At 41.2% G+C, this 22,680-nt stretch overlaps 1 protein-coding gene across 1 annotated transcript in view; it reads left to right on the plus strand.

Moving 5' to 3' along the window:
* INSR (insulin receptor) overlaps positions 1-22,680 on the plus strand; it is a 92,965-nt gene that overhangs the window by 60,129 nt on the left and 10,156 nt on the right. The window contains exons 3-10 of the mRNA XM_081314028.1: positions 5,040-5,355; positions 6,701-6,846; positions 7,586-7,730; positions 8,022-8,236; positions 9,690-9,816; positions 11,128-11,375; positions 12,721-12,888; positions 14,300-14,498. Coding sequence (XP_081170154.1) covers positions 5,040-5,355; positions 6,701-6,846; positions 7,586-7,730; positions 8,022-8,236; positions 9,690-9,816; positions 11,128-11,375; positions 12,721-12,888; positions 14,300-14,498 — 1,564 coding nt within the window. The remainder of the gene's footprint in view (positions 1-5,039; positions 5,356-6,700; positions 6,847-7,585; positions 7,731-8,021; positions 8,237-9,689; positions 9,817-11,127; positions 11,376-12,720; positions 12,889-14,299; positions 14,499-22,680) is intronic.

Raw genomic sequence — 22,680 nt, forward strand, 5'->3', positions numbered from 1 at the left:
TTCTCAAAAGTCTTCTCCAATATTAAAGTCCAAAAGCATCAATATTCTTCCTATGCTGCTTCTTTAAACTTCAACCTTTGCTTCCATAGAGTATTCTCCTAGTATCACTTAGATATTTTTTAGTAATAGCTGGAAGAATTCTTCACATTAACTGAAAGGCATAAAAATCCTGTTCAGCTTGCTATTCCAGTCACTGTTCTGATTTCAGGCAGACTGCAGAAAAATTGGTCTTACTTGGGGGAGGGATCTCTGTAAAATGGACATCAAAGATGATTGGGGGACTGGAGGCTAAAACATATAGGGAACGGTTGCCGGCATTGGGTATGTGTAGTTTAACGAAGAGAAGGGCGAGGGGTGACATGATAGCAGTGTTCCAATATCTCAGGGGCTGCCACAAAGAAGAGGGAGCCAACCTGTTCTCCACCTGAAGGCAGGACAAGAAGCAACGGATGGAAACTAGTCAAGGAGAGAAGCAACCTAGAACTCAGGAGAAACTTCCTGACAGTTGGAACAATTAATCAGTGGAACAGCCTGCCTCCAGAAGTTTTGAATGCTCCAACAGTGGAAGTTTTTAAGAAGAGATTGGACAAGCATTTGTCTGAAATGGTACAGATTTTCCTACCTGAGCAGGGGGTTGGACTAGAAGACCTCCAAGGACCCTTCCAACTATTCTATTCTATTCTATTCTATTCTATTCTATTCTATTCTATTCTATTCTATTCTATTCTATTCTATTCTATTCTATTCTATTCTATTCTATTCTATTCTATTCTATTCTATTCTATTCACAGTGAATATTTACAGTTGACTAAAATTAAGGGACGCAGTGGCTCAGTGGGTTAGGACGCTGAGCCTGTCGATCAGAAGGTCGGCAGTTTGGCGGGTCGAATCCCGAGTGCTGCGTAACAGAGTGAGCGCCTGTTACTCGTCCCAGCTTCTGCAAACCTAGCAGTTCGAAAGCACGTAAAAATGCAAGTAGAAAAATAGGGACCACTATGGTGGGAAGGTAACAGCGTTCCATGCGCCTTTGGCGTCTAGTCATGCCGGCCACATGACCACGGAGATGTCCTCGGACAAGCGCTGGCTCTTCGGCTTTGAAACGGAGTTGAGCACCGGCCCCTAGAGATAGCAAACCAGACTTCATCACATGTTCCATGTACCACAAGTAAAAACAGAAACCTTTTTAGTGTTTAACTCTTTTTGATTTTGTGGTATATCTTGGTAAACTTGATTTCCAAGACTGTGCTGTAAATGTCTTTACATACTTTTGGGGTGTTAGGTGGCTACTGTCTTGCCTTCTTAAATCTTTCCCAGGGTTTGACTACTTTTTTGCTGCACTATGCAAAAATATATATATCCATTCCTCTACTTAAGTTAAAGCTGAATTTTGTTTGGTGGAGTAGATAGGGATGGCTACAAACTAATCTCTTGCTTCAGCTATTGACACAAACTCTTATTATCTGTCTGTTTATTTTTTCAAAATGTTATGTAGTGCCCTGTTTCCAAGACTCAGGATTATTTTAAATAATTTCCCCCTATCCAGTTATTTGGATATGCTGGAATTGCAGCTTCCCAAATTCTCAGCTAAGATGGCCAGAGAACTGGCTGGAAATTCTGGGCAGGGCACAATACATTTTGAGGGTACAAAGCTGGGGAAAGGTTGTTTCAAAGCAAGGCAATTCCTGTTGAAAAGTGGTCTTTGCTGCTGTTTTTTTATCTTTGGTGCTGAATAAAGAAGATAAAGGTGGTTGTGCTGGATCAGTAAGTTCTGTTAACTTGCATTTGTTATTAATAGCAGTCAGCCCTTATTCTTCGAAAGAATTCAGAGAAGGAAGACGTGCAGGAACCATCTATTTCCTATTTGTTTCCATGAATAATCAAGGATAGACTTCTTCTAGATATAGAAGTTCTATCTTTCTGAGTGGACAGCATCTGCCTAGATTTTGGAAGTATATGGGCATACTTTGCTTAATATGGGTATCTGCTAGCCCCTTGTAATCATAAACAGCCAACTGAGCTTTTATAGCTCTTATTTAAATATCCAGAGAAGAACGCTGTTGGTGTGCTTCTTTAAACCTCAGAGATGGTATTTTGTATTGCTCTGAAAATATTCTTATTTGTGGTTTCTCTCTCTCTCTCTCTCTCTTGTACTTCCAAACCAACAGTTGCAACAAACATAATAAGAAAGTACGAGGAAATTGCCTATTACTCTCACAGGGCTGGAAAATAAATCAATTAAGCTCTTGTTGTTTATAGACTACTGTCACTTTCCAGGCTGAGTCATTTTGCAGTCATAACTGCTCTGACTTTTCATGACTCTTTCTTGGGACCGTAGGAACAGAATATTGGAATGAAAACTGTATTCCACTTTTCATTAGTTAACTCTATTAGTGGTTTGAACTACCACAAATATATTTCAGACTACATGATCCTATCAAGATCACTGTAAAAAAAACAAAAACAAAAGAAGCTGCTAGAAAACAAACATATACATATGTTAATTTGCTTTTGCATTATAATTGACATATCATAGAAGAAGTGAGAAACTCAGTGCCCTTCCTGCTCTCAAAAGCTTCATGGTTTCAAAAGATCTATTTTTAAGCCATGTGAGGCTGTGAATCCAGAAGCTTGTGGCTCTGAGATACATATTTTGATCGAAATCTGCCTATTGGCTTTAGATACCCAGTAGTTTTCGCTGTAAAACAGGTCTCTTTTGTGGCCCTGAGCTTACTGTATGTTACCTCTTCACTTCTGGAGAGTAGCAACTATAAGGTAAGAGGAGTAGTTTTGATATTTTCTAATGGTGATCCCCCAGCGACTTTAGAAAAAAATGCTTTCTTCCTGATTATCATTTTGCTCAACTAAGGACATTTCAGAGCTAGATATTACTTAGCTATTTCAGTTCCTTATTTTGTCTGTATATCTTACTCCAGCCTTGCCCATAGGACTTGCTATTCGCTAGGAAGTAGAGCAGAGTCTCCAACCTTTCTGGCTTCGAGGACCGGAGGGAAGGAGAGCAGTTTCAAAATCGGTGTGTGCGCACACAGGGCCATGCACACTGGTGCCGCACTAGCAGCCCCGTTTGCCCATGCGGCATACACTGGTGGCATACACATGCACGAACAGCTGTGCACCCCCCACGGTGCCTAGCGGCGCATGTGCAAACGGGCTGCGAACACCCGCCCCACGCTAGCATCCCCGTTCGCGCCCACGCACATGCTCAAACGGCCTCAGGCACTAGCGTGAGGGGGGGGAAATGCGCACTGACATGTGCCAGCCAGCCATTTCTGCAGGCCAAGCGCCCGTGGCCCTCTCCCGGGCCGCGGACCATAGGTTGGGGACCCCTAGAGTAGAGCCTTCTGACAATGAACTGGCATAGAGAATAGCATGTGATTCCTTTCTTGCATTGGTGGGGAGGCGGCTCCATAGCCATTTAGCAAAGAAGCAGACACTAGCTTCTCTATGGAGAGATTCTGTCCTTCCTCTGAAGTCTACAGTTCTGCTTGTTTTGTACATTAAACTATGTATGTTGCCATTCCACCCCCTCCATACGTGTATCACCAGCTTTTCTGAGCTGAAAGAATTAAAGTTGAGTAAACAAAATTAAGGCCGTGCCAGTCTAGATTCTAAAAGGCATGTTCCAAAACTGATATTAGTGTGTTTGAGTGGACTCATAATAAAAGTATAACAAGCATCACAAAGAAGGAGGTCCTGTGGGAAGGGGCTGGTGGAATGAAGGTAGAGTTTTTTGGGAGAAACAAAATAGAAGAAGCCTTTATAAGTTAAGAATGGATGGTGAATGGTGTGGGGTCAAAAATTAAAAGTTCATGTTTGTACTTGGGCTGAACTGAAACACATGGAATTTGGTCTTGTGACAATAAGATGCCACATTGCAAAATTTTAAATAAAACTAGATGTTTAGACTTGGGATCTTGGGGTCTACCACATGGTCCTAATGGTATCAATATGCCCAAGGATACCTCTTTTGCTGCTTGCCAAATAACATGTCAACTTGACTTTTTATATTTTTAAAATATAATTTTTTAATATGTTTATTATACTTACAGCCATGGTGGCGCAGTGGTTACAGTGTAGTACTGCAGGCTAATTCGGCTGACTGATATCTGCCAGCAGTTTGGCAGTTTTGAGTCTCACCGGCTCAAGGTAGACCCAGCCTTCCATCCTTCTGAGGTCGGTAAAATGAAGACCCAGATTGTTGGGGCAATGTACTGACTCTGTAAACCACTTAGAGGGGGCTGTAAAGCACTGAGAAGTGAGAACAATCAACCAATGGAACAGATGCCTTCAGAAGTTGTTGGTGCTTCATCACTGGAGGCTTTCAAGAAGAGACTGGGCTGCCATTTGACAGAAATGGTATAGGGACTCCTGCTTGGGCTGGGGGTTGCACTAGATCAGGGGTCCCCAACCCCTGGTCCATGGACCACTACCAGGCTGCAGCATGCCAGCAACCGGGCCGCACAAACAAGCAAAGCCCCATCTGCAAGATGCAGGCAGCACACAAAACTTTGCACCCTTCGGTCCGCGGAAAAACCTCTCTCCACGGAACTGGTCCCTGGTGCCCAAAAGGTTGGGGACCTCTGGACTAGATGATCTACAAGGTCCTTTCCTAGTCTAGTCTGGTCTAGAATTGCTATTTGAAAAATAGGAATCCACCTTGCTGTAAAGAATGAGCCTTTTGTATCATCATGATTTAAAGAATGCCTCTTGTCTTTAGCTACGATTCCTAAGCTTTCTTAGAAAATAAAAATGGCAAGTGATGCAGCCCACTGTGTTCACTGGAAATGCACTTTACTGTTTAGAAAAAGGGCAAAGGTAAGCAGAAGTAATAAAATCAATCTGCTGGATGGTGGGAGTGGCAATTGACATTCTGGTAAATAGCCATAAAGTTCTCATTTATGGGGGAACTCTCGTGTGTCTAGTATACTTTGATGAAGCAATAAAGGCAGTTTTCTTTGAGGTGAGGAGCATCTCCTTCTAAAAGTGCCTAGTAATCATCTCTTCTTGTTTCTCTTCTCCAGTGTGTCCTCCCACATGCAAGTCTCAGGGCTGTACCCCAACTGGCAAGTGCTGCCATACAGAGTGCCTTGGCAACTGCCTTGAGCCCAACAATCCACGCAAGTGTGTGGCGTGCCGGAATTTCTTTTTGGATGGCAAGTGTATAGAAACATGTCCACCTAATTACTATCGCTACAAAGGCTGGCGGTGTGTGACTTTTGACTTCTGTCAGGAGCTGCACAATAAATGTAAGATGGCCCGCAAGTCTGAATGCCATGTTATCCACAATGGCGAATGCATCTCTGGTTGCCCTTCCGGTTACATCTTGAACTCTACCAAGTGAGTTCTTCTTTTTTTATCTTCTCTTCTTACTGCTGTGTAGAAATAGCTGGGTTTTGAGAGGTATATCAGGATTAGTAGCAAATAAATTACAAATGAGAAATAAAGAAATAAAGAAGGGGGGGAAAATAGCATTTTGTGCCAAGAAATAACAAAGAAACTTGGAATCCAAAATACCGGGAAGTTTTCAGATTTGTAGTGTTGTCATAGTTCTCAATAAGAATAGAAATGCTCTTTTTCTCCCTGTAACATTAAAGTCAAGAGTAGAGCTAAATCATGAATACTTACTCTCTAAGTATAGCTCAGATATATTCTGCACACTGTGCTAGTCATTTTAGATTAGGCAGTATTGATTGGAAATATACTTAATGTATGCATATATTATTTAAAAGCAACTTAGTACTTCTGCAGTTTATGGAATTGAATGAAATGATAAATATATATGCACACATATATGCTCATATTTGTGCTGTCTTCCAAATCCTTGGAAAACATTCCTTGGTTTTCAGTATTTGGAACTTGCCTCCTTCCAGCTCATCATAAATTTTGTAAAGAGACTGGATTTTCTGATTCATTAGTTCTTATGTTGTAAAGAGGGGGGAAATGAAGAGCAACGTATCCCCAGGGAAGAGGAAATGGACAATTCGAAGCATTCTCAATTAAAAAAAAAAAGATAACTGGCAATTCAATTGTTTATCACAGGAGAGCTTGTTTCTATTTCTATTTTATTTCTATTTTGGTTCTTAATTTTAAGCTGCTCAGAGTTGTATGAAGATTGTGTAGCCTGTAAAATAAAATAAATCAGATATTTTTCTGAATATTAGTATTAATTATAATATTTTTCAGTTCATTCATTCCAAGGACTTTAAACTAATTTGGGGTTTTGAGCCTGGTGGCAGTTTTCTTTGCTTTTCTGCAAATAAATGCATCCTAGTATGATAGCGTTGTGCTGGCAATATACCAACTATGTTATCTGCCTACCTATTTCACCATCATAGATTTTTTTTAAAAATCCTACCAGATGATTGAACCCAGTGCAAAAATCATGTTTGAAATTTGAATTATTAAGAAACCAGGAAGATAACAAACCAACGTTACCATGGGGACAGGATGGTAGCTATATTGTCAAATCCTTCATCCTGGTTGAGGCTGGAAAAAAATGGCCGGAAGAGATTAGCTAATTATTAAGGCATCACCTGTTCGCAGATTGTAGGTTCTTCTAATAGTGGCTATGAACTCTAGAATCCTTTCCTAGATTGGAAAAGTTAGTATTTTATTGCGCCATTATCCCTTATATTAAGCATTCGATAGCTTGAATGATCTCCTCTGGTATTTTCTTTTTCAGCTTGCTTTGCACACCCTGTGCGGGTCTTTGTCCAAAAACATGTGACGTGGGTGAAGAAAAGATCATTGATTCGGTTACCGCTGCACAGGCGCTCCGAGGCTGCACCATTGTGAATGGAAGTTTGATTATCAACATTCGTGGAGGAAGTGAGTGTCTGCATCTGGTTTTACTTTGTACCAATCAAGAGAAAGTGTAAACATTTTTTTCTGTCCAGTAACCATGCCTTGCCCACAAACATGGCAGTGATGAGCAGGGACTAAAATTGCAACTTTTTTTTTTAAAGTTTGGGGGAGGGATGATGGAGTATCTGAAGTTAGGCTTGGAGGATATTCCAAAATTTTAATCCATCAGAAAGCCACAATTTGGGCAGTGCATTTTCAATAATGCAAATTTGCAGAGTTTGGGAGTGTAAAAGTGTGGCCTAAGGGCCAAATGTGGCCTGCTGACATCTCTTTTTCAGGGTACGTTAAAGAGGAAACTGGCAGATTTAAATCTTGCAAAAACATAAGGAATCTATTTCATCTCTTAACATTCCTCCCCCCCCCCCCTTTGCAGATCCTATTCACTTCCTTAATGCAGTTCTCAAAAGCTTGACTGTGGAAGTTCTGCACTCCTATCATGGGTAGTCCAACCCAGGCCTAATAAGATAAACAAACACATTAGTAAAGGACAAAGGAGCAATGCCTGAGAAAGACATATGGTTGCCTTGGGTCATGTCATTTGCCTCTGTTGTGGGCCATGGAAGCTACTTGCTGATGGGTCATCCTCGGTGGTTGTAATGGTGACTTTGGCTGCTTCGCATAGGTTAGGACCCAGTATAAATAAGCAGCTGTTCTTCATTCATAATTTTGTGGCTTGAATGGCTGATGTTTCATCCTCCTTTAGCTAACATTGCTGCTGAGTTGGAAGCCAACCTTGGTTTGATTGAAGAAATCTCAGGTTATTTGAAAATCCGTCGCTCCTATGCCCTCGTCTCTCTCTCTTTTTTCCGCAAGCTGCACCTGATCAGAGGACAGACTTTGGAAGTAGGGTGAGTTCAGTTCTTCAGAGATATCTCGAACCCCTGAAAATACCATTGAGAGCAATGGTATCTTTCCCCACTGTTGCATCATTATAAAATATCACAAGCAAGTCAATCTGCTATTAAAGACACAGGGGGTAGGACAAGTGACAGTAGCTATGGACCTCCTGTTCTTTGGTCCCTACTATCGTTTTGAGGGGGATTTAGAAATGAGAGCTGATTACAAAAGAGGCAGCTTGGCAGTCTCCTCTTTCTTTTTTTGGCATTTGTTTTCTTCATGTCCTTCTCTTTCTTATCCAGAAATTATTCATTTTATGCCCTGGACAACCAGAATCTCCGCCAGCTTTGGGACTGGAGCAAGCACAATCTCACTATTGCCCGGGGGAAGCTGTTCTTCTATTACAATCCCAAATTGTGCCTGTCAGAAATCCACAAAATGGAAGAGATCTCAGGAACAAAAGGGCGCCAGGAGAAGAATGATATTGCTGTCAAGACCAACGGTGACCAGGCTTCTTGTAAGGATGAATTGCTGCTATCCAAGGAATAATAATGAATAATTCTAAAATGATACGTCTTAATTATGGATGAGCGGAGGCTGAACATTATCTTACCGGTTAGGATGCCCATAGATACACTCTTGGTGTATCTGTGTGCATTTATGTACATCTTAAGTAAGGTTTATTATTTCACAGCCTCTAGTTTTTGGTGTTCATTAGAAAATTATTATTTTGCATTAAGACTTAGGGGTCAGGCAAAGGCAAAAAGACATATTTCTCTCAGTGACTTTAGGAATCATGCTACTATTCTCACTTTGCTTTGGGGTCAGTAATTGCCCACTAGTGTGGTTGAAGCTTTATTTTAATCTCAGAGCAATGAGGAGAGGAAGTGGGCATTGGTCCAGAACCATACATTTGTTGTGTTTTGGCTTTTGTTTCCTTCTGGGAATGTTTCTGCATTCAGAGATGTAGCTTCCAAATTGGTAACATCCTGTTTATGTATGCTATGTATTTTCCGACTCACTTGCAAAGCCAATCCAGCCCTCTTTTATGAATTTCTGCCAGGCTGGCAAAGCACAGGACAATTTGTCCCCACAGCCTCCCTTAGCAATAGCACATATGTGTGTGAGAGGCTCTCTGTCTTCTCTCCATAAATCAGAGGGGCTTGATTTCTATGGCCACGGCTGCCTGCATTTTATTAATTCAATGGAGGATGGGGGTGGGGTAACAACGATCATACTTCCCCCTCTTTCTCTCCCTCTACCTCCATTTTCAGATTTATTTTTTTTTAAAAAAAAACAACCCAGTCCCTTATTTCTGATACTCCAGTGTGTTCTTCATGTTCTTCTGATTCAAGCCAGTTTGGTCTAGTGGTTGAAGGCACTAGGCTAAAAACCAGGAGAATATGAGTTCTATTCCTGCCTTAGGCATAAAAGTTGGCGGGTGACTTTGGACCACATACATCCTCTCAGCCCAACTCACCTTGCTGGGTTATTGTGGTGGGGAAAATAGGAAGGAGTATTAGGTATGCTTGCCATTATTTATAAAAAATAATAAAGGCAGGATATAAATAAATACAATGAATAAATAAGCTATTTCCCATGATGGCTTTTTCATTAACACCTATTTTGGTCTCTGACTGGTTTACCATGATATTTCAGCCCTGGTTTTCCATGATATTTCAGTTTCATTTGATAGTAACCCCCAAAATAGGTGGGTACAAATCGTTGGGTACAAACAGTGAGATGGGTCATATATAAATTAATATATGAAGGAAAATTCCATGCTCTTGACTCTCTCTTCTAATTCACCATTACTTTTCTGTTGAACTAACATCACTTCTATGGGACTCAAGAGTATGGGACTTAATTTTCTGGATACAGTATGAAATACTCAATTTGGTATGGTCGTACCATTGTTTTTTTTTATGTACAAATGCTTACTGATACAAATGTGATGTCATTCTCTGCAGGTGAGAATGAAGTGCTAAAGTTTACTAAGATAAAAACATCCAGTGACAAAATTGTACTGAAATGGGAGCCATACTGGCCATTGGACTTCCGTGACCTTTTGGGCTTCATGGTGTTCTATAAGGAAGCGTGAGTAAAAACAAACCCTGTTAAAATTAGGTTCCCAGATAGTGACGCCTACATTGTGCAGTGCCAGAACAATAAGGCTGAAAAAGGTTAGTGGTCATATAGACAGCAATCTAGAAAGTACCGGAGTTGCAGTAAAAAAAAGCTAATACAATACTGGGTTGCATAAACAAGATCACGCAAAGTATTAGTACCGCTTTATAAAACCCTACTAAGACCACAGCTGGGTTATACTACAAAAAAGATGTTGAGACTTTGGAAAAAGTTCAGAGAAGAGCAACTAAAATGATCAAAAGCCTGGAGACTAAAACATATGAAGAATGGCTGCAGGACTTGGGTTTGGCTAGTCCAGGGGTAGGCAACCTCGGCTCTTTTATGACTCATGGACTTCAACTCCCAGAATTCCTGAGTCAGCATAGCTGACTCAGGAATTCTGGGAGTTGAAGTCCATGAGTCATAAAAGAGCCGAGGTTGCCTACCCCTGGGCTAGTCTAAAGAAAAGAAGAAACAGGGGCAACATGATAGCAGCATTCCAGTATTTGAGGGGCTGTCACAAAGAAGAGGGGGTCAAACTATTCTCCAAAGCACCAGAGGGCAGGACAAGAAACAATGGTTGGAAACTGACCAAAGAGAGAAGCAACCTGGAATTAAGGAGAATTAAGAATTGTTTAAGTGAGGACAATTAACCAGTGGAACAGCTTGCCTTCAGAAATCCTGGGCGCTCCATCACTGGAGATTTTTAAGAAGAGACTAGACAGTCACTTGTCTGAGATGGTATAGGTTCTCCTGCTCAAGCAGGGGGCTGGTCTAGAAAACCTCCAAGGTCCTTCCAGCTCTATTCTAGTCTATTCTAAATTATTACTCTTATGCTTACCTTTAAAAATCCTTCACATTAAAAGAAATAACGGCAGCTCTGTCAAAACATCAGTTATATGTTCAGTAGGCAAAAAACATCATGGCCTCAGCTTGTGTTTATAACTCAGTGGAGGCTATCAAGTTGCCAGAGGGAATAGCTTCGTGTAGTATTGATGCACTTCTCCTTGAGTGCTGGGCTTTACCACCGTATTACACCAAAATTGGCATTCTTTCTTTGCTTGGCCTATTTGACCATTTTAGGCTGACATGATTCTCTGCACACCTAGCGCTCACTATCATTCGCCAGTCCAGTTAGAGAGAAGAGTTCTTTCTCCTCTCCATAATTTTGCATTTGCAGCCATTGACCTCATTTAAAATGAATAGCATATTTCTTCCTATGTGCACGTATTGCTTGTCTGAAACAGCAGCTAGTGTCCTTTCCCTTCCTTTTTGGGCTAGTCCCTTCCGGAACGTGACGGAATTTGATGGCCAGGATGTTTGTAGCTCCAACAGCTGGACAGTGGTAGATATTGACCCTCCTTCCCGGTCGTCTGAAGCCAAAGCCAAAGAACCTGGGTATCTGATGCGGAACCTGAAAGCCTGGACTCAGTATGCCATTTTTGTGAAGACACTGGTCACTCATACAGACGAGCAGAAAATCTATGGGGCAAAGAGCGAGATCATATACATCCGAACTAACGCTTCTGGTGAGCAGTGCGACCGTCTTGCAATGAACAGGAACCGCCAGTCAAAACAGTTCTTGGGGGGAGGATGGTTATAATTGATCCCCTAACTTAATAATGATATACTATGTAATTATTTTAATATATTGCTGCAGAGTTGGTTGGAAAAGACTTGTAGGTCATTTAGTGTGACCTCTTTCACAGCAGAAATCCAGCAACCATCTTCCCTTAAATAGCCCCAGCTCCTATTTGAAAATCTTTATCAATTCTTAACACCAGGAAATTCCTTATAATATTCATCTGAATCTCCTTTCTTTTTTAATTCAGTTTCATTGGTCCTCGCCCCACTCTTTCTTTTGGCAAAATAGGTCCACTTTTGTATGTGGCATCCTTTTAGATATTTATAGATTTCTATTTATAATTATAATTTATAATTGAGTGAGCGCCTGTTACTCGTCCCAGCTTCTGCCAACCTAGCAGTTCGAAAGCATGTAAAAATGCAAGTAGAAACATAGGGACCACTACGGTGGGAAGGTAACAGCGCTCCGTGCGCCTTTGGCGTCTAGTCATGCCGGCCACATGACCACGGAGACGTCCTCGGACAAGCGCTGGCTCTTCGGCTTTGAAACGGAGATGAGCACCGGCCCCTAGAGTCGGAAACGACTAGCACACATGTGCGGGGGAACCTTTACCTTTACCTTTTAATATCTCCCCTAAATTTTCTCTTGCAAGCCAAACTTGCCCAGATCCTTTAACTGCTCCTTATAGGGCTTAGTTTCCAGACCCCTTATCATCTTGGTTCTCCTCTGAATCTGTCTGGCTTCTCTGTGTGCCGTTTAAAGTTCATTATCCAGAAGCGGACATAACATTCCAAATGCAATCAAACCAGCCCAGAATAAAATAGGGACAATCAAACAGCCCAAAAGGAAGCAAAAACACCCCAAACGCCTCCTCACCAGCAATCAGCATTCAGATGAGCAGAGATTAACATTAAACCAACAATCAAGTAGTAAGCAGTACTTGAATATCCCCAGCTACTAACTCAAACAAACAAGTTAACAATAAACAACAGCCCAATCAAGGAACCACGAAGACCACTCCCACTGACAGTGACAGGGCAAGCAACTAGTATATAAAATGAGAGCAGACCCCAATTCCCTAACAGCACTGATGATATTACCTGGTTTGTAATAAAACATCTGCAAAAAAAAAACAAGCTCAGAGACTACCAGGGGCCCACAGCTGAATTATGAGCTACAAATATTCTCTTCTATTGAGACCCTCATTGTGTGACTTGATGAGGTTTTTGTTCACCTTGTTCCTATTTTTTCGATGGTGTTATATACATACATATTTTTCTTCTCTCCAGTGCCAAGTGTCCCCCAGGATCCAATTTCTATTTCCAACTCTTCATCACAGATCATTCTGAAGTGGAAACCCCCTTCTTATCCCAATGGGAATATTACACATTATATGGTGTCCTGGGAACAACAGAGTGAAGACAATGAACTCTATGAACTGGATTATTGTCAAAAGGGTAAGGCCAGGCTAGCTGTGTTCCGCTCTTTCCAAATGTAAATTTCTGATATTTTCAGAGCAAGTAGGTTGGTTTGCTTATTTAGTCCACTGTGATTCTGTACTCCACATGGGGTTGCCTTTAAAAAGCATCTAGTACTTCTAATTGATAGAGAATGTAGCAGCCCAGATGTTCAGCTGGGCCCTATGGCACCTGTATTGTATCCCTGCATTAGTTCCTGGTAAAAAACTTCAGGTGCAGTTTGAAGTTCTGGTGTTAACCTATAAAGATCTTTACGGCTTGGCACAAGGCTGCTACCTACAAGGCTATATCTTCTTACAGAATTCTGCCCAACCCTATGATTATGCCAGGAGCATCAGCAGATTATTCCCCACTTTCAGTAAGTCAGGAAAGTGATATTCAGAAAAAAAGTTACTTTTGGGTGGCACAAGCCGTTTAGGTTGGCCTTTCGCTTGAGATTAGATTTCGCTTGGCCGTCTTTCAGAAGATGTTGACAACTGAGCTGTACCAACAGGCATTTGGATTACAACACCTCTTTGTTGATATTGTTTTTGTGGGGTTTAGTTACGCTTGTATTTTTGTTTAATTCTATCTGTAAGCACCAAGAGTTTCTCGATTACAATAGGGTAAAAATCTAATAAACTATCTCTGGCTGCATTAATTTAATGTAGTAAACCAAACCAAACACTTTATGGCTTAGCACATGTGTATACTCAACTATTATCTGAAGTTTCCCAAAAAAAAAGTATTGTATTCAGACATATACATCTTCCTTGTGGTTCCATAAAGCCTTCTATCTCAAACCTGGGGTTTTCCATACACAGTTATTTCTATAAACACGCAATCAACAATCAATAGCTATTTTGGCTGTGCAGCGCTGTTGATTTAACCCTAATTAAGCTTCCTTGATTAACCTGGAAGGGATGGTTTGAGCAACCCTATGCTAACAGCAATTAGCTAAAATGTTTCAACATAACTGGTGTCTCCTACACATGCTGTGCCAATGTTCTCATAATCTCCTGACCAACAGGGTCAATAGGCTATGTAACAACAGGCTGCCTAACCCTTTGATGTGAAGTAAGAAAAGTGTCGAGCACGCAGAAACAAATACTACCTATTTGCAAATCCTTAAATCAAGCATATATTTTTCTGGGATTATACAACTTCTGAGGGCACCTACATGGTCCTGGGAGAAGGAGTAGCTGTTTTAACAAGTTGTAGTCAGGTACTACATTCAATTCCCAAATATATTCAATTGAAGAGTACCTTGCTTGAAGTGTAGCTTCTTTCCAGTATGAGTTGTCATTACTTATTCAAAAACACGATGACCTTGAGGCTGTAGTTCCTTTACTGAGCATCAATCTTTTAGGATCATGAAACATAAAAGCTTTACTGCCCATCTGTCCTGCAGGCTTGAAGTTACCCTCTTGGACATGGTCTCCCCCTCTAGTAGAAGACCACATCAAGCACAATGGGACTGAGGAGGAAAAAAAACCTGAAGATTGTTGTACCTGCCCTAAAACAGATTCTCAGATCCAGAAGGATTTGGAAGAATCTGCCTTCCAGAAGACTTTTGAGAATTACCTCCACAATGAAGTCTTTGTTCAGAGGTAAGTTGCTGAGTGTGGATTTCTTCTGGCTTTAGTGAGGACACACCTCCTTTTTTGCTATCAAGTAGGAGATGGAAGTATATTAGAGCAGGGGTCCACGTCCTGGTATTGTGCCATGGTCCGTTGGGAACTGGGCCGTGCAAACAACGGACAAACACGAACGTGTGAAGCTCCATTTGTGAAAGTGGCGGGCGCATGCAAAGCCATCCCTTCTCTTTCTCCCCCCCCCCCGCCACCGCTGCTTCTGTTGCTGCCAGTCCACACAGCTGAAAAGGTTGGGGCCGTTGTGTTAAAGTACTTAGTTTATAGTACTGAACAATATTAAAGCTACTTATGTTGGAAAACACAGCTATTTCCTTGAGAGATTTTACAAATACTCAATGTAACCGTAATTGATTTTGCTTAAGAATTTTTCTTTCTTGGCCAGGCAAGTTTCTAAATTATTCTTTACTTGTGGTGAATATAAATTCCTACCAAATGCGTAACAACAACAACAATAATATTTTGGAAGGGACCATGGAGGTCTTCTTGTCCAACCCCCTGCTCAGGCAGGAAACCATATTCCATTTCAGACAAATGGCTGTCCAATCTTTTCTTTAAAAACCTCCAGTGTTGGAGCACCTACAACTTCTGGAGGCAGGTTGTTCCACTGGTTAATTGTTCTAACTGTCAGGAAGTTTCTCCTTAGTTCTAGGTTGCTTCTCTCCTTGACTAGTTTCCATCCGTTGCTTGTTGTCCTGCCTTCAGGCGCTTTGGTGAATAGCTTGACTCCCTCTTCTTTGTGGCAGATATTGAGATATTGGAACACTGCTATCATGTCACTCCTAGTCCTTCTTTTTCATTAAACTACACATACTCAATTCCAGCAACCGTTCCTTATATGTTTTAGCCTCCAGTCCCCTAAACATCTTTGTTGCTCTTCTCTGTACTCTTTCCTAGAGTATGTGTACTGCTTCGTTGAGGAAATGCAGGTGCTACCCTTTAAGTGTTTTTTCATCCTCCCACATCAGCAATTAATGTCATAATACACCTAGTCCTTGACTTATAACCATTTGTTCGGTGACTGTTCAAAGTTGCAGCGGTGCTAAACAAAGGGACTTACAGCTAGTTTCCTAAATTAGGGCTGATGGAGCACCCCCATAGTCATGTGAACAAAATTCAGGCTCTGGCAGCCTGCCCTGATTGACAGTCACGGGGGCATTATAATTTCCTCCCCGTGTCCCCCTGTAGTCCACAGCCCCTTTAAACCTGGCTGACCATTGCCATGTTCTTGCTACCCACTGCTAAATAAGCATACCTGGCCTGGTCCTTGGTGAAGCAGCTGCTGACCACATGAAGCTTTCTTCCCAAAGTCGTGCATGGTGGTTTGGGGAAGGTGGGGAAGGTGGCTTCACATAGGGCCAGCAGTAGTTGGAGAAGGTGGCTTCACATAGGGTCAGCAGCAGAGTTGCAGAGGGCCAGGCCAGGCTTGCATGGTTAGCAGTGAGAGTAAGAAGACTGCAAAGATCAGTTGAGGTGGTATAGTGCAGAGTGGCAGGGGATTCTGAATGCAGAACAGCAGGGGAAGTCTGGCTGGGACTGGACTGGGGCAGCTGAGGCTTTCCAGAGCGGCTGTTGCTTCCTAGACCAGGGCTTTTCACCCTTTTCACCCATTGTACCACTTTTAGGGTATGGCAACATCCGAGTACCACCAGTTGCCTAGCAAGGTGTCAAAAACGTGATGACCAAAAAAAAAAAAAAAGGAAAAAAGTGATGAAGTACAGGTAGTCCTCGACTTACAGCAGTTCGCTTGGTGACTGTTCGAAGTTGCAATGGCACTGGAAAAAGTGCCCCCCCCCAAGCCACAGCCGAGCAAGACACCTGCCTGTCCGCCCGGCAGTTCCCTTCCTCCTGTCCGAGGTTTCCATTGTTGTGAGCATTTCTGTTGAGGATTGGGGGTAGGGTGGGGGGGTATTTGGTTTTTATTCCCCCCCCCCATCTGCTGGGTGATTGCAGCAGGTTTTGGTCACTTCACATAACCTTGGGACACTGTGACAGTCATAAACATGAATCAGTTGCCAAGCATCTGAATGTAAATCACAAGACCCTGGGGATGCTGCAACATTCCAGCTGATTGGCACTTCTTCTGGGCTCAGCAGAAGCACCAGAATCAGTGCTGAGCTCCAGCTGGCACTGATCCTGGCGCTTCCGCTGAGCCCTGACAGCCCTGCAGCTCCAGCCATCTCTCGCTCAGGCTTGTGTGGTGCTGCCATTCCCCTCCCCAGCTACCACTTTTCTAGGATGGTCACGTACCACCTGCCAGGTGCCAATGTACCACAGGTGGTACCCGTACCACTGGTTGAAAAGCCCTGCTTTAGATAAACCCCAGCGTAGAAGACAGTCTTCTCCCCAATTATTCTCCCTCCAGTTGTATTTATTCATCAGAGATTAGTGCAGTTTTCAGAATTCTTAGGCAGCGTAGGGAAGGACTGTCTAGAAACCTTAGGAAATGTAGTCTGACCATATCCAGAAGGAAATCACTTTAGAGAAGGCTGGTGGTTTTTTTAAGCTAATCAGATATAGACAGTCGGGAGGGAATCAGACAGGAACCATTCTATAAGCATGTGGGATGGAAACATTCCTGAAGACCTGGAAAACAAGGTAATATTTGGAAAAGACTCAGACAGGCTCTCTCCTGAGTCACGGGGATATAAGAAGGAAAGGAGGTAAAACAGAACCAGGCCTGCAAGATTCTGATATTGTAGCCTATCTCAGTTAAGTACAATTCTAGCCTTCCGGTGGAGTTTGTTGTTCTGCTTTTGTCTACATCAGAGGATTGACAGCAGTTTTCTAATTTGTACCTGGAAATGAACAGAAATTAAATGCAGATGACAGTGGCCTATTGTGCAAATTGGAATCTCTGAATAATCTTTAGAGGGATGTGTTCTGTACCAGCCTGCTACTGGCCCTGCAGAAAAGGCAGGGACAACCCCTTTTACAAGAAGGCAAGAGACTGGAATTACGCCTGCCAAATTTATTGCTACAAAAACAAATAGAACAAGACACAAACCAAGAAACAGGAGCTTTTCAAGCGGTTGCCTTCAGCAAACCAGCCCTCCCACGCATTCCCCCTTAAATACAGTTCAGGGCGTGGCTTCTCTCTGCCTCCTTCCGAGGAGCCCCATTGCCTTCCTCTGTTTACTCCTGATTGACTGCCTCCTGCGTCGGGCATCCTTGAACAGGGCCAGCTGTGGGTCATCTTCATCCACGCTGTCAGGCTCACACAGCTGGGTCTGCGTCGTGACCAGATGAGAGGGGCCTGGCTGAGGACTCTCATCAAGCTCTTCAACACCCCCCTCCTCCTCCTCCTTTGAGTCATCCGACCCAACTGCCGAACCCACAGGCTGACCCTGAATCACAACAGGATGCTCCATTGAAGAGCACATTGAAGTCATCCAATCGAAGGTGCAACCAGACATGAGTAACGATGGTCAAATTAGAATGAATCAAGAAAATATGTAGAAGGCACACAAGCCAAAATGGAGGGATGGCCATAGCTTCCAACTGGGCCTGCAAGGAGCTATGCCAGGTTAGGCCAAAGGGTACTTCCAGACTGCAAGGCATGGTCCTCTTGGTCTGTGCAGCCTTCCGCAGAACAAGTATGTCACATCAGACCTAAATTAGTTCTCTTACAAACTGAATGTGTATTTGACATGTCCAGATTAATCCTGGACTTATTAGCCAATATGAAGATCACCACACCCACAATATTTAAGGATCCCCACAACTCTTGTTAAATGGCATAAAGGATAAAGCCCAGTGATAACCCGTTCACAAAAGCTGTGTAACAAATCTACAATTTTTAGGAGGACCAGCTGGTGTCAAAACCCACTGAACTAGCAAGGACGTTTCCCATTGATTTTTCTGCCTTAAAGGACAATGCATATTAGATCTGATTTTAGATACAGCAAGAACGAAACTTACTTTAGGGCAGCAATTGTTTCTAAATTCACTGTATCACAGAATATTTAGTCAGGCTTTGGTGGGATAGTTTTAGAAAGAGGACACATTTACATCTGGATTGCTTCCTTTTTGGGAAAAGGTTAAGATGTTACTGTTGCTGTTATTGTGTTGTATGTGTTATTACACACCTACCAAGAAACAGCATTAAAAACTCCCTCAGTAATTACAATTATTATAACTCAATGCAATGAAGTTTGCTCAGAGCCTAACAAAAAATATTTTCAACAGGACAGTGCATTTAAAACAGAGTTCTGAGATAGACTGGATGTATATACAGCTGCAATCCGATGCTTACCTGGAGGTATTCACTAAAAAAGACTCCAACAGTGAGACCCTTCACATACCTACTAATCAAGTAAAGGGCTTATATAATCTTAAAGGCTGTCAAATTTCCACAGAAGCAGAAGGAGAAGGGAGGAGATTATTGGCTTGTCGAGCCAAGTTCTTCAAGGTCTGAAACCTGGAGACTACAACTGTGAAACAAGAACTTGAAAAAAGATCCTGCTGAAGTGATCATAAGTTTGTATTTTAAAGCTCTGGTCTCTGGCTCAGTTAGGTAGTCCATGAAGAGCCAAAACGTAGACCAGCACTCACATGCACGTACGCACACACACACACACACACACACACACACACACACAATCTTTTGGGCACCAGGGACCGGTTCTATGGACTGGAGGGGGTTTCGCATACTACCTGCATGCCAAAGATGGGTTTCAGCTGTTTGCATGGCCCGGTTTGTGGCATGCTGCAGACTGGGGCCAGTCCACAGACCAGGCATTGGGGACCCCTGACATAGACCAACCTGAATGGTATTATCATTTAAGAGAATTTTTTTATATCATGGGTACATGACACCTTAGAAATTATCAAAAATGTACAAAGCTTAAGTCACTGTTGGAAATGTGTAAAACACAGAGGGATATTTTGCCATTTACCACTTGTAAAAAAGCCAAGAAATTTTGGATACAAATACATACAATGATACAAAGAATGTTAAAGATTAATATGCCAAAAGAGAAAAAAAACCACCTTTTTATTGGGAGTTAAGTACACTGAACTGGAAAAGACTCAGGGATCATTTAGTTTTGTAAATGATCAGAGCAGCAAGATTATTATGTGCACAAAGGTGGAATTCCCACAATGGAGGAATGGATCATAAAAATGTCAGAACTAGAGGAAATGGCAAATCTGATCAGGGAGAAAACAAGTGCTTTTTTATAGACTGGAAAGTTTTTGTGGATATCTTCCTAAAAGAAGAAAAAAAATTGAAATGATGATTTATGGTTTAAAAGATTGAAACAGATGAGATTATAGGTTTGTTAATATTTACTGAAGAGAAAGTTGGAAGTTATTACATTTCATAACTTTATTTTTTCCTTTCTCTTTTTTCTTTTCCTGCATTTCTTTTTCTTTAGATTTGCTTTTTTACTTCATGTAAAATCCTTAATACATATAAATAAATCATAAATAAATAAAGGAGCAACCTAAATGGTACTGTTCTGGACTAAGATCCAGTAATAGAGGCAGAAATTGTGAACAACTGCCAAGGAATCTGTTACAATACTCTTTAAGTGGGACAACTAAGGACATAGCAATAACACTGATCTAAAAGATCACCCTGTATTCTATAAATATTCAATAAGTGAATATTAGCAATCTACCTGTAGAATAAATACATTAGTGCAGTCAGAAGACAAGTGGGCAGAGGAGACAAATAAGAGGGAAGACTTAATAGAGAAAGAGAAGGATGATCAGATTGAAACATGACAATCTCAGCCTTTTTCATGTTCTACTTGAGGTACTAGATGGACATCCAAGAGAGAAATGCCTGTAAGATAGTCTGTTACAGTTGAATGTGCATTGTCATCAAGTTCTACAAAAAACCAATAAATTGAATATTAGCATAATAATGATACTGGAAACCTTGATTGTGGATCAGGAGACCCAAAGAATGAGTAGAGACAATAAAATAGTAGTCAAGATTGATTCCTGAAAGGCATTCCCTGTAAGAAGAAATTCCTAAGGCTTAAATCTCTAGTGCAGTATTGCAAAACAACAATACAAAAAAGATGCAAAACAATCAGGTGCACCACCAATAATGCCAAAGACTGTGACTCTGTATAACCTAAACAACAGTGTCACACAATCAAGTGAATCAGATGCTGCCATCAGATTCAAAAGGATTGACATTGATGCAAGACGCTAGGAACTTGCCAGAAAAGTGTTGTTCAGAATTCAAGAAAATGCAATCTCAGTTGAATGGAAAACTACCAGTAGTTAATGAACAGTTCACTTGGAATGTGATACAAGACAGGAAAATGGGTTAGAAGATAGCGTAAAGGAATCCCTCCATGATTTAGTCTCCAAGACAGGGATAAATTCAAAAGCGAGAGAAGAAATAAAGGGGTTGGGGGAGAAGGACTAACAAGAGGAAAAGAAAGAGCAACATTCACCACTTTTATCAGGGAAAAATTTTCCCAGATCCTCAGGGAGCAGTTGTACCTCCCAGCACAGAAAGCTGTCATATCACGAGTCAGATCTTTGAACTATGTAGTCCTGCATTGCTGATGTTGACTGGTAACCATATTAAGTGAGTCAGTGTTTTCAACAAAGAGCAGCCATTTGATATGGAAGATTTATAGTGATCTCTTTGCATCATTTGTATGTCAGGAAAGAACATAACAGGATCCATAAATACATCATCATATATATAACATACCCATGGTCTATATTAATAGACTTCTATACAGTAGATAAAAGAAAATATACTCAAGTATATTCAACAAGTATGTCTTGGGAGGTCCTTGATCTAAGAAGATTCTCTGTTTTAATGAATTGAAATCCTCTATAATTTATCTCCAAAAGCCAAAACAGGGAATTTGGGATGGTTTTTTTTTGTCATTAGGAAAAAGATTGGAAATAAATTATCACCATAGTACCCTGAATATAGATATACAGGGAGTTTATATATTCATCTAAGGCATATAATAGGGCATGGGTTTGGTTGTATTACCTTGCTTATATCTCTGATTAGAGAGATTAACAACAGTGTGTTGATTTGCAAAGTAGATGTTGGGGAATTGCCAGCTAGACTGGAGGAAGAGGTCAAGAGAGGACTTAGCTTATAATTGTTGCATAGCCACAAACCACATAAGCATGACTTCCCCCAAACTCTATGAAGCCTTATCTAGTTATTTCCAGGGGAAGGCAAGCATTCTGGTGAGATTCTTCTAACATAGAAGAAGAAACAAAGTTACAACCTGAGGCTATTCACAAGTGGTTCTGCTTGATTGTGTCTGACAGTGGTTTCTGGATTAGACACCAACCTTATCTAGAATCACATGAGCAAGTTTGGGGTAAAACTAGGCTTTTGGTTGTGCTTACAGTATGTTGGCCATAAACTAACCAGTGGCGTGAGTACATTAAGGCCAGTTAGCTTGGTATACATCTTCTCTACCTTATTAAAAACCATTATATAAAAATCTTGGTTGAGCTAAGTCATGAAGAAACTTAGAAGTCAGTAGCTGTGGATCCCTTTAAGGATGATCATGGCGTATAGAAGATTGCAAATTGCAATGTAAGAATAAACGGCAAAAAGCATAGGTTAACAATAAAAATAAAAGAAACAAAAATGTTATGTTTCCGTAATACTAATAGAAAGGGGAACAATATATTGTAGTCAGTCTGATTAAAAATGGGTGTAATTTTGTCAAGCATTGTTAATTAATATTTACTTGTTTATTTATTGAGTATATCATGTTTATATCCCCCCACAATTATACACAGGCTTTTAGTAGCTTGCAACTTGAAAGAAAAATAATGTGGTGTGGCTTTATGCCAGTTAGGAGGAGTACAACACAAATCTTTGTTTGTTAGTAAATCATTCAGGAATGTATGAATGTTTAACGCACAATAAAACGTAAGTTTGTCGCTTTAGAGAAGTGTATAACAAATACAGTGGAATTAAGAAATAGTTTGTGCAATATGAAGTTTGTTTGCTGAATGATAAGAGTGGTGTATGTTGGAAATCCAGCATACATGGAAACAAATAGAATGCTTCATGCACAGTTCAGTATAATGATGATATTTAAGGAATGCTTGTGATGATGATAGTGTACTTTGTATGCAGGTGATGTGCTCTGTAGTTGGCTTAGCTCAAAAGCTTTATGGTGAATAT

Source organism: Vipera berus, assembly GCF_964194415.1.
Source record: "Vipera berus genome assembly, chromosome: 1".
Lineage (NCBI taxonomy): Eukaryota > Metazoa > Chordata > Lepidosauria > Squamata > Viperidae > Vipera > Vipera berus.